The following is a 12,656-nucleotide window of genomic DNA, read 5'->3' as shown; positions in this document are numbered from 1 at the left end:
CATTAGGTAGCTTTTCAGACAAGTCAAAAGAACTTGAAAAAAGAAAGTTTTCCCATAAATTTTGGGATCTATTTTACACAAGTTTTTTTTTTGTTGTTGTTGTTGTTGTTTGAAACTCGCAAATCCTCATGTGGATTTTAGGAGCTTAGACTTCTTTCAGAAAAAAACAGAGCTTCTGGCTGTAAGACTAGCCCATGTTAATTTTATCATTGATGCTGCTATATCCTGCTTACAAATTTATGACAGTTGAAATGACAGTGAAATTGCAGAGCAGCCATCTTGAATAGTTGCAGGAAGAAGGGTTTATTTTGTGTTTCTATCCTTCTTTAATCTTTTACTGAAGAGAGGAACCTAAAGGCTCAGCTGCATTGAACCATTAGAACATGCAGATCAGGTCTTCTTCAATAAGGTAATCCAAATCTCTTGAATAATGTTATTACCCCAATAATTAAATGTATCAGAGATCATAGTATGTTTAATATGAGGTCAAATATACAGTCACAATTGAAAACTCTTAAAAGTTTTCCTCCATTGTGGTAACAGTAATTTGTATTGAAGCAACTTACAAAATAAGGCAGTTCATTGAGCTCAATGAAGAACAAGCAATGGATCATACATTGTTAATTGATGCATGTTAGAACCAGAAAACCCATACCTGATTGCTTGAGCAGATCAAGGCAATAATTCAGCTGAATATGTTCTTTCTAACAGTTCTCTTCTTCCAAAAGTAGAATGAGAAGATGCTGGGGGGACAAGCATTGATTTCAAGAACTGAAAGCAAGTCTGAATGGAGCTTGGGAGACTGCCTCAAGGCGATAGATTATATACAGAGCTGTCATTTGTAAACTTCCATAAGTTATTCATTCTATTGGATTGAAAGAGCGTACTGTGACCCCTTTTGATCTCTTTTGCATTTTGGGGCTACTTTACCTAACATTCCTGATCTTTTCTTTAAGCTTTCTGCTTGTTTAAAGCTCCAATTTGGCAATGTATTTGATTAAAAGATGCTCATGCACCTGCCGTCAGTTTGATTCTGAACATTTAAGAGATATTCTGCTCTTATTGTACCACATCAGATACTCCATCCCTTTTTTCTATCATACATATAGCCATCAATTCTTGTTGCAAATTATTTGGGATTGATGCTGAACTGGAAGCTACTCAGAGAAAAAAAACATGTCAACTATATGCTGAATTATAATTCATCCCCATGTAAAATTTCACCTTTTCACTTCATCATGATTCATTGCAAGCATTTGGTATAAGGAATTATACAATTAAATCTCAGTTGCTTTTGCTGATGTTGTGGTGGAAAGATCAAAAGACTGCAGCTACCTAAAATCATTATAATACAATTTCTTCTGAGTGATGGATCATAACACAAAATTTCATCTTCTGAATGATTATAAGAAACTAGACATTTTTGTGGAATTTCCAAAATCTGACCTCTGGCATGATGCTATCATGAAAAATTTTTACAATTAAATATGAAATAAGACCGTGTCAGACAGATCCCAAAAGAATTCTACAAGATAGGGGGAAAGAATGGATTGGAATAAAAAGATGAAAAGATGAAACCTTTCCTAAATAACACTGCAATTATCTGAACAACTCTCTCAAATTTTATGAACACCTAGTGGAAGGAAGAAGGATTAGGGGTAGACTGCATCTCCAATACTTTCTTCTCTTTTTTTTGGGTACACCAACGCTTCACACGACACACATATGAGAGCAGCTAAGAAAAATCAGAAAAAAGAAGCTCGGAAAGAGAATAAAGAACATCTGCTTGGTTCACCCAGAGGAACCCACCAGAGTGATGCGTCATATAGGAGGCTACCCAGCCAGCTGCATTGTTCTCCTTTCGATAAATATGGGTCACCCAAAAGGAGCCATAGTCTCCTGCGAGCCTCTGGATGTCGTGGAGCAGAAGCTGCCCGTCCGATGCAGTATGCCGACCTCGAACCCACTCGATCACCGTAGCTGAATCCTTTTCGTGGTGGATGCAATCCACACCCAGAGTATGCCTTGCATGCCGCTCTCAGCTTAGCTCCAATGATAGAGGTGTTATAGATTCGTCGTCCACCGGCCACCACAAGTCTGGAGTGGTAGTCTCTAATAATAAAGCCCACACCCCTACTTTCTCCTCTCTCAGCAACATTGTCGTCGAAATTTACTTTAAAAAAGCTAGGAGGTGAGAGCTCCCAAGAAATAAAGACAAACCTGGTCGCTGACTCAGCTGAGTGGGAGACCCAGATATCCCTAGCTGTCTTAAAGGAACAAAATGATGCAGTACTGATGACCTCGGACACGTGAATAAGAGCTCTATCCGCCACAACCCTCGAATGGACCCACCTGTTCTCGAAGATTCGGATGTTCCTATCCAGCCATGTATGACAGGCCAGATAGGTACATCTGACCCCCCACTCCACCTTGCTTGGCCTCCTCAAAGATGCCGTCAACAAAGCCAAGAAGTGCCCGAAGTTCGGTGCGATCCCCACGTACCGCCAAATCTAGGTCGCTTGCAAGCAACAAAAAAGGACATGACTGAATGGACTCCTCCACCTTCAGACAGGCTTCATAGGCTGGGGAGACCCTTACCCCTTCACTGGCCAATACACTCCTGGTCGGCAGACATCTCCAAGCTACCTTCCAGATGAACATGGCTACACGGGGGTGGATGCACAGCCTCTAGATTTAGGTCCCCTCTAACTATCAAGTTGGGGCCCTAGCCACCAAGCCCTGGAGGTCTAGAGCGTTTACTCTTGACCTTCCAGAGCCACTCTAGACCCTCCTATCCGCTCTCATCTCCACCGCTATCGATAGAGCCAAGACTCTCTCAGCCAGGGCCTCCCTAAAGGCTTGCCGAATGAGACCCTCATCCTACCTCCGCTCTTCTGGAACGAAGAGATCACAGACTCTACGCCCTGCCAAACACCCCGGATCAAAAAAAGTGGGCCAACCACTTAGCGGCATCTCAACTAACCAACTGTCCTCAAGAATATCAATCGCCAGCCCGTCTCCAATCTCCCACCTGATCGCAACGAGGATAGAAGGGCCCCAAGCACAAATCTCTCTCCAGATAAACGAGCTATAGCGCCCAATGCGGAAGGTGGATGCTTCGACTGGAGTCTCGTACTTGGCCCTCTTCAAAGAACCCCAAAGGCTGTCAAGCTCAAGGAGGAACCTGGGCACATGTTTGGTAGCAATAACCTCCCGCTACTCCAACAACGAGTGAACCCCAGACCACCACCACTGGTTGATAGACAGATCATGTCCCAAGCTAGCAAATGAACACCTCTCCCTTCCCCTCGACGACTTCAGATGAAGCTTCTAAATAGCCGCTCCATGGCCCTCAGTGGTGCAAGAGGTACAATAGTGTTGGAGAGGAGATATATCGAGATCAAATTGAGGACCGACCGCACCAAGGTAACTCTGACCATCATAGACAGGGAGCTTTCCTGCCACCCCTCCAACCCGTGCCTAATGCCCTGCTCTCAGGAGGCACACTCTCTCCTGCAAAATCAACGCTCAGTAATCGGCACCCCAAAATACACCAAGGTGACCTCCTACTCCCCTAGCCCCAGGATCTCCATAATGGAAGACTTCACCTTTGGCTTGCTCTTGGAGCTGAAGCAAATAGGCGACTTGGCCAAGTTGACCTGCTTTCCAGATGCCGCACAATACTCCACAAGAATCCTCCGAATCGCCTGCGCCGAGCATCTCGTCGCACGGGCCAGCAGCATGCAGCCATCAACAAAGAGTAAGTGTGAGATCTGAGTCGATCTTGGTGCTGGGCTATACGCCTCCATTGTCTGAGTCTCCATAGCATACCAGAGCACTCTCGATAGTGCATTTGTACAGATAAAAAATAGTAGTGGTGAAAGCGGGCACCCCTATCTCAAGGATGGGGGAGCCCTTCACAAGGATGGCAAAAGATGAGAGCTGGATGCAGCCTAAGATCTATTTGATCCACACCGGATAAAAACTGAAGGACTCTAGAGAGTGGACCACAAAGCTCCATCTTATCCTGTCATAAGCTTTATCCACATCCAGCTTGACTCCCATCAGACTCCTTCCCTCGGGGCTCGTTGGAGGTCGACCACAAACTCGTGGGCAATCATCACATTGTCGGAGATGCAGTGCCCCCCAACAAAGGCCCCTTGTTGAGGGTTGATGATTCTGGGTAGGATACCCCTCAGCCTGTGCACCAGGAACTTCCCAATGGCCTTATACAGAGTATTACAAAAACTAATCAGACGAAAGTGGCTCGGCTCTATAGGACCCTGTCTCTTCAAGATCAGACTGATGAATGTTTGCTTTTAGTCCCGAGGCATCTTGGAGGTGGTGAAGAGATGCAGAACTGCCGCCGTCACATCCTGCCTGATTATGTGCCAATACCTTCTAAAAAAGATAGGGAGAAAACTATCTGGCCCCAGGGCTTTATCCTCACCCAGGGACTAGAGAGCCTCCTGGACTTCCAATGCTCTGACCAAGGCTTCATTCTCCTCCGAAATTTCCACCACAGGTGCCGGCTCACTCATTACTCCTCCATCACCCTTCTGATCTGTCCACGTGGATCTAAAGAACTATTCTAGTATCCTCCTAATGGCGTCCGAATCCTTTATCACTTGACTGCTAGCATCCCTAATGCTGCTGATTTTGTTCCTTTGTCTTCAGATGATAGTCAACTGGTGGAAGAATCTAGTGTTCTAATCCTCCTCCACAATCCATTGTATCTTGGACTTTTGCCTCCACAGTACCTCCTGCTGCATGAGAAGAGAGTGGTGCCTGGCCAACTGCATCCTGAGCTCCCTTTGCTCTCCCTCGGTTAGGCCCCCCTGCGTTCTTCATGAACCTGGAGATATGCAATGGAAGCTTCTATCTCCTCCACCCTCCTAAAAATATTGCTCACCTCCTCTCGGCTCTACCTATGCAGCCTATGCCTGGTCATAGCTAACTTGCAGGTCACTCTATGCATAGGATCACCCCACAGAGGCAGCTTCTAGACCTCCCGAACGACATCCCACGATCGACAATAGGAGAGCCAAATCTTTTCAAAACAAAAAGGACTATGATGCATAGTAGGGGTTAAGGTACTCACCAAGATTGGACAGTGGTCCGATGCAATTCGGAATAGGTGACTCACCCAAAAATTCGGGTAGCACTAAACCCAACTAGTCGTGGCAAAGGACCGATTGATCCTCTCCCAAATGCGTGCTCGACCGGCCATGTTGTTGCACCAGGTGAATTGCGGTCCAAAGAAGCCAAGGTCGGCCAACCCACACCATAGGAGAAAGTCTTGGAACTCCCTGACTTCAGCTTTGTTGGAGAAGGCCTTCACCCACGTTCTCCTCAAGGCCGTCAATGCAGTTGAAATCCCCAACGACCAAGGATGGGTACCCCTGCTGGATCAAATTTGTTACCTCAACCCACAACACCCTCCTCTCCCTGTAGTCCATGCTAGCGTAGACAGCAGACAGGACCCACGGGGGCTCACATCCTTCAAAAATGACCAATGTGACCTGCTGGTTGCAGTTGTGGAAGGCATCAAGGTTACAGGAGCCCACTCTCCACGTTACGATTATGCCACCAGATAATCACTGGAACTCCAAAGCATAGAACCCCCAGGATCTAGGAATGACCTGCCTCGCACATTGGAGACTACCCTCGGATAGGCGGGTCTCAAACAACACACATACCTCAGGATCACGCAATTGGACCAGTCTTCTAAAGGCTGGGCTGAAAGAAGGTTTTCTAGCTCTTTGACAATTCCAAAGTAAGATCTTCATTCAGAGTAGGTGGTAAGGGGGTGTTGCACCTTGTCCTTCGGCCCCAACTGCTCTGCAGCCTTCGTCGCACCTCTGCGGTCCCAAGCTCTTGGTTGGCCCCTGTAGGGCCCACTGTAGCACCTGAACCACCTGTTCATAACTAGGCCCACTTGGGCCCATTTCGGCTCGAGGATGAATAGGGTCCCCATACACAACCATGGGTCCCTACAACGAGCACCCGCCTTCAAGGGTCCCCTCGGTGGCTGGTTTCAACTAGGCTGATGCGCACCGGCTCTCCACAGCAGCTGACCCCCCCTAGTTCGGGACCGAGGCCAATCACACCCTCCAGGGGAGGAGCCCCCTCGGTGTCCGTCCTAAATTTCTTTGACTGAGGCTGAGGAGGGAGGCTAGCCTTCTCGCCTTGCTTGACGTTCATGCCACTAGTCGCCTCTCCCCTCGCTTCTCGCGGTCCACCCCTTGGCTTACCGTCAGGGGCTTTGGCTCCAAAGACGAGGCCGATCGTCCCCAAGTGCCCTTGTCCTCTCTCTCGGCTCGGAGGATGCGGGCCTCTGTGGGCTCAATCCCGATCCCACTAGCCCACAAGCTCGTTGTTCCTTCGGTGGGCTTCTGGCTTGCTTCCATGGGCCCCAGCCTGCAATAGCATCCGCCATAACCTCGTCAACCCACCTTAGCTCAGCTTGGCCCAGTGCTTGCTCGCCTGTGGCCCAACTTGCGACGGCCTCCCTACTCAGCTAACTTGGATGGGACTCCGAGTTTGGATGGGCCTGACTCGTCTCCTCTATAGACGACCTCGACTCACCGACTAAAAACCCTTTCTCCGACGAGCTCCTCCGAGCCACTTTCTTCGGCTTCTTCCAGCCGTCAGAATCCGGCGGTGACTCGGGGGAGCTTGGTTGATTCCTCAAGGAACTTGGTTTCGACTGGGAGAAGGCCAGCCCCGAGGTCGACTGGGAGGAGGGGGCCGCCTCCTTCCTCAACTTTGCCATGACGTTGACCATCCTCGGCTGGCGGAAATGGTTGGTGGCTAGCTAGGGGCCAAATACCGCCCGTTGCCCTCGCTCAGCTCCCACCCTCCCTCCGGTTACGCCAATTCTCCAATTGGTGCCTCCTTTATCATTGGCCGGAGGGGACAGATCTGCTTCCTCCCTTGCCTCCGGCAGTAGGGCGGGCTGTTGGCAACTACTCTCCAAGTGGTCAATCCAAGCACAGGAGAAGCAGAAGGCCGACAAGTTTTCATACACAAACACCTGCCAAAACCGTTGCTCCTCCCCTTGGATGAAAATCTACGGCTTTAGAGGGTCGAGTGCGTTGATCTTGACCTTCACTCGGGTGTATCCCAACTTTCTGAGTTGGGCGGTGCAGTCGTCGATGGGCAGCGGCTGGCCCGCAATGTCCAAGATGGACTTCAGCTCTCAGTATTCTGGAAGCAAAACATGACACCCGGATCCAGACCATTACTGATTGTGTTGACCCCTGTCATAAAATCGGCCTTCGACTCTTCTATGGCCAGCAGCTGGCCCACCACCAGCCATGGCCCATTCCGGAGAGCGGCATCCCAATCCTCCCGACACCTGAAGTGAACGGTAGGAAGCTTCGTTGCTATTGGGAAGACATCACTTCGTACTCCAACTTCCCCTTGGCCCATAGCTCTCGGGCCACCTAGTCCGCCGGCACCCTCTGCCCCAAGCTCCGGATCACCACTGTCATCGTCGCCCAAGCGCTCCGGGCCCTCTTCACACGCTCCGACGGCAGCTCCAGCACCTCGGTGAAGTGGCGCTGGAGCACCTCAAGTTCCTCCTTCGAGATGCGATGGCTGGTCCAAACCGATAGCAGAGGAGGGGCCTGCGCCATGTTCGACCATAAAGGGGTGGTCTCGGCCACTCTCGGCACCAGCCTTGCTCCGCTACCAAGCGGCCTCTTGCTTGCCCGCTCATCCCGACCCTCGCCGGCCTCCTCTTTAGCCCTCGCTTCCATCCCGCTCGCCATCGCCGACGGCTAGAAGTTGTTCGATGAAACACTCCACTCAGTGCACGAAGATTGAAGCAACAATGGTCAGTTCGCACAAGGCATACAGCTCCAATACTTGAGAATCCATCTTCTTTTCAATAGAGTAAACCCTAACCCTAACCCTAATCCACTATGGTTGAACTTTCTATTCCACGAGCCTTTTCTGGAGTTCAGTAATATGGACTAGTTGCAATAAAATTACATGCAACTTCTTGGCTATGTTTGTCCCTACCAACTCGCCGGTTTGCGTTAAAATAAGAACTAGTCTTGTCAGTGACGGTGCCGAGATTGGTTTATCTTTCTTGCGGGGTTAAACTTTCAAGTCAAAAAATGGACCTCAAACTATTTTGAAGTCCGGTACCAAACTGCCTGGCTAAGGGTTGAACTAGTTTCAGCACACCAGATGGCCAGGTCAATTCATTTTTATCACAGGGAAAAATTACAAATAACCTCCTTCTTTTAACTTAAATTGCAGCTAAGTATAGTAACCAAGCAACTGCCACAAAAGTTAAACTAGTTCCGGCAATCAGGTTGACGGGACTGGTTTTGCAAGGATTAAATTACAAAGCATCCCTAAGTGCACATAAATTATTGTTTGGTCCACCAATCAAACCAGATATTGTGAAGTCGAACCAGTACCCAAAAAGTAATCGCTAGGCCTACCTTATCACCGAAACCCCCTAAATTGACTACGAATTACTTTTAAGTAAGATAATAAACTTACATCTAGAGTCCTCAATATCTTACTCTCCGAATACTATTTTAAGGACCTCGTCCCTTTTGTTTATTCTTTAAAGAAGCAATAGAACAAAGAGGTCTTACGTCAGAGGAAAAAAAAATGACTCCAGAAGTCCTGAATTAGAAATATTCATCTTCACATAGAAAACGAACCTTGTGAGGTTCCAAGCCCAAATAGATGAAATATTCTTCTCTATATATATCGCACCAATAGGAGAAGAGAATCTCCAATCCTCTCTCTAGAATATTCAGTCAACATCAAGAAAAGCAGCTTCTCCACGTTATCATCGAGGAAAGGAGGCTGTTTGAAGTCTTTGTCATATTCGAATCGGAATCCAAGTGGCTAAGCTCTTAGTGTTAGGATTCTAGCTAATTTGATACGCTTTAAAATTACATAAATAAATGGGATACTTGGTCTTTGAATTAGTATATGATGTAACGGGTATCTCGGAATCATACTATTTCTTGTCACAAATCGTATTGTTTTAATATAATGGAGTAGGTGAGATACATGGTGTTGAGTGTTGATGCTTTTTGCTTCGTTTGTGTGGTCTTGGCCACATGGAATTGGGATCAATAAGCCTGGATATAATTAGTGAATGATGCATCTAGTGTCGTTTAACTGTACTAGTTTTGACCCAGCCAGGGGCGTTTGATACTGGTAGTTATCCATTGGGGTTATCTTATTCCCTTTGCCTTCATGTTTGTGATGTGAGACAAATAGAAAAACAAGTTCTAACATTTATGGTGTTGCATAAGATGAGATATTTTTTCCTACATACAGCAGTTTGTGTATCATTGTGTTTTTTATGTGTGGACTTATGGTTTGAAGGTGATAACAAGAGCAATCTCACCCACAAAAATTTGTATGTAAATACAGAAAGGGAAAAGTTCTTTGCTGTGCTGAAAGGAAGCTCTCTTGATTTCTATTCATAGTTCCTCAGTGTTCTCCTTCAATCCAATTTAAATATGGGTTTCGAAATTTAATCCTTTTGTTCTTTCTTTTCTTGTTATTTTTTATATATAGTTTCCTACTGGAGAAAGCTAAGGAAGTTGGCTATGGAAGATACTGATGAAAGTGGGAATGTTCCTTCTAGCTGGAGTTGGGAAGACAACAAGTTGTTTGAGTTAGCGCTGGCGGCGGTCGATGAAGGAAATCCTGATAGGTGGGAGGCAGTTGCATCCATTATTGGAGGCAGGAAGAGTGCAGAGGAGGTGAAGAGGCATTATGAGGTCCTTGTAGAGGATTTGGATATCATTGAATCTGGTAGATTGGATCATGCAGTCAGTGCAGTGCTCAATGACACACAAGATGCCTGTTGGACAGATGAAGACCAAGAGTAAGTACTACACTTCAAGGGAAAAAAAAGGAAAGAAACTGAGCATTAATTTAGTTGCTGTATTTTTTGTCAAATTCAAAGCTTAAGCATGTTTGCATGATTTGTTGGCTGGTTTTTCTTATTTCATCTAAATAAATCAAAAGAACTTCGATTCTGCTCTGCAGTATCCTGGCCACCATAATATGCCCTTTTTAGTTATTCCTCTTTACATATACTTTTCCACCATTCATTTTGTGTTAATCCTCTTTCTGACAATCATAACTGAAACTACCTTTCAAGCTATAATTTGCTTGGTTGTCTTGATGACGATCCAAGCGATTTCAAGAAGAAGATCACGAATTATTCTTTTTTGCTTTTCGTATGCCCTTTGCCCTTTTTTGACTATGTCATGCATCTAATCAGGCTTCCAACAAAACAAAATTTTCTCTTATGGAATTCAAGATTCATGCACTGAACAATTTTTATGTTGGATGGTACATATGCACATAAGTTATTCTTGCTGTCAACACTTTGTCGCTGCCTTGCTACTTTGGACCTCGTTCTCTTAACCTATGCCCCAGCATGTATCTAACAGAATATCTGCCTTAAATATAGGTTAAATACTTGAATTGGAAGTTTTCTGCTTTTCATGTTCTCAGCCACTCGTAAGCTTGATGCTTCTTTATTGCTAGAGCATCGCATAACAATTTCATACTTCAGATTTTCACGAATCTGGGAAAAGCTTGTAGTAACATTTGTAGTACTTCTTATTAGGAAAGGTGCAAAAACAAAAATTTATCGTCATAGTCTGCATGGTGTTGCTTCAGTTATAGCATATCTCTTTGTTATCCCCTGTATTGTTCTTGTTCTCCCCCAAGAATAATTCTCTATGCACTACCTCTGATTGCAATTCTTCTAAGAGTACCTGATAGTTCTTCACTTGATATGTCCTATAGGAACTGCCCTTCCTTTCATGTAAGGCTGGGATTATGAAGAGGTACCCTCCTAGAATGTGCTAACTGCTGCTCTATATCCTTTATTTTGCTATGCATCTTTAACAAGCCATTTTCATTTGTGGCAGCTCCTTATTCCATCTAGATATATGTTTATTCTTTATAAGTTCCGTCATACATCTTCTCTTGAGCATTATTTTCTCACTAGATCCTTGATGAAGTTATCCAAAATGGTACGAATTGATCTTACATTATCTATTGCTTAGCCTTCGCCGACTGCTTTCTCGTATCTCGAGAATGACGACATCAGTTGACTCAGTTCTCTATGTTCTTCTTCCATTCATAACCTTTACTTCATCCTTATCATGATTTTCCACTTTAATTTGCTTTGCTTCATAATTCAGTCATGGGCAGGCTCGTATCCTATTCTGAACTTGAAATAATATGTAATTGCCATCTAACATCTACATGATTCACCTCTTTGTTTGTCATGAAAAAAAGCTCTATATGCAATGATGCTATCAACAGTGTACTAAATTCTAGTTTGATCAGCAAAGACTCATTCTATTTCTCAAATACTTCTATTCTTTTCCTTATGTGTGACTCACTATCCTAAACCCCCAGGTTTGTCAGCCTTGTGAGCCATTTCTAGGATGTGCTTTCAAAAATCTCTTTATCAAGATTTACTCACAGTTTTATGAGCAAGCGTATAACATGTATTCTTGTCATGTAGAGGCATCCTCTGTATGCTGTTCCTGTTTCTTCAAATACTTCTCAGTTTCTGTGTTAAGACAAACTGTTTTTAGAGGCGCATGGAAATGGCAGTATGAGCATTCGTGGCTCTGAAAAAATTTCTCAATGACCTCAGCGTGAGGTTTGACCTCCTCCTCTAATGCCTGCCTATATCCCATTCATTCCTTCATGTGAGACTAGTTTGTGTTTCTCATCGAACTTGTTTCACACTTAACATTCTTATGTGTTACGAAACCATGTCTACATATGCACTTCACCTGTCAAACTGAAATCTTTTCTGTCCAAAGAAAAGAGAACTTTTTTGTCCATATCTTGTAAAAATCATTGTAGTTTTTTGGACTTCTATGTTTTCAAAACAAGTTCATCATCAGTGTCCTTTTAATAAATCACGGTAGCCTCTATAAAGTGTCTCATGCAACCTATGTATGAACTCATAATGCTTGTTTCACCAAGACCACTAATTAGGACGGATGTCAAGTAAAATATTTTTTTTTTTAATTTGTTATATTTAGCAGGATATATGTTCCACTTATTTATCTGGTAGACTTACATTTGGACAATGGCACATAGCTCTATATAAGTTAAGAAACTAGACATTTATCCTTCGAGGAGACCTGCACTATCTCCAGTTTGTTCTTAAAGATAAAAGAGAGAGGAGAAAACTCTTTTCCCCTCCCATTTGATAATGTGCGTAAGTGGACAATCAGAGAAGGTAGTATTTATTATATAAAAGCAGATCAAATAATACCTACCGCTTATTAAATTAAGATCTGCACCCAAAAAAATCTAATGCCAATCAAACACATCTTAACATTTGTTTCTTAAAAATCTAAGATGATCCTAAGTTCCTATTGAATGTTGCATCATCTTCCCTTATTTCGACGGTCTTCCTCAACTATCAGGCTGATATATCACTGGTTTTTTCCTGCAGGATGCTTGCTCAACTGAATATAAAATGATCAACTGCAGCCAGAAACTCAACTTTGCTGCTCTTCTCAATTGCAAAAGCCGATCACTGATTTACTGTATACAAGTAATTTTGCTCAAAGCTCAAGCTTGGCACTTCATTCATTACATATCCTTGACACTTGTTTAGG

At 44.6% G+C, this 12,656-nt stretch overlaps 1 protein-coding gene and 1 long non-coding RNA gene across 2 annotated transcripts; both read left to right on the top strand.

Annotated features, from left to right (window-relative positions):
- The first annotated feature begins 269 nt into the window (after window positions 1-269).
- Window positions 270-771, top strand: LOC149768464 (uncharacterized). Its single transcript, XR_016399649.1, has 2 exons — window positions 270-409; window positions 712-771. It is a non-coding gene; the product is annotated as an uncharacterized LOC149768464 (long non-coding RNA).
- Window positions 772-9,445: 8,674 nt separating this feature from the next.
- On the top strand, window positions 9,446-12,654 carry LOC113463461 (protein RADIALIS-like 3). Its single transcript, XM_026808876.4, has 2 exons — window positions 9,446-9,874; window positions 12,491-12,654. The coding sequence occupies exons 1-2, from the start codon at window positions 9,594-9,596 to the stop codon at window positions 12,516-12,518; spliced, it is 309 nt and encodes a 102-aa protein (XP_026664677.1). The 5' UTR covers window positions 9,446-9,593; the 3' UTR covers window positions 12,519-12,654.
- Window positions 12,655-12,656: the final 2 nt, after the last annotated feature.

Source organism: Phoenix dactylifera, chromosome 2 (genome assembly GCF_051530095.1).
Source record: "Phoenix dactylifera cultivar Ajwa chromosome 2, Ajwa_hap1_PhDact_Kaust_v1.1, whole genome shotgun sequence".
Taxonomy (NCBI): Eukaryota; Viridiplantae; Streptophyta; class Magnoliopsida; order Arecales; family Arecaceae; genus Phoenix; species Phoenix dactylifera.
This window is presented reverse-complemented; position numbering and strand designations above follow the sequence as displayed.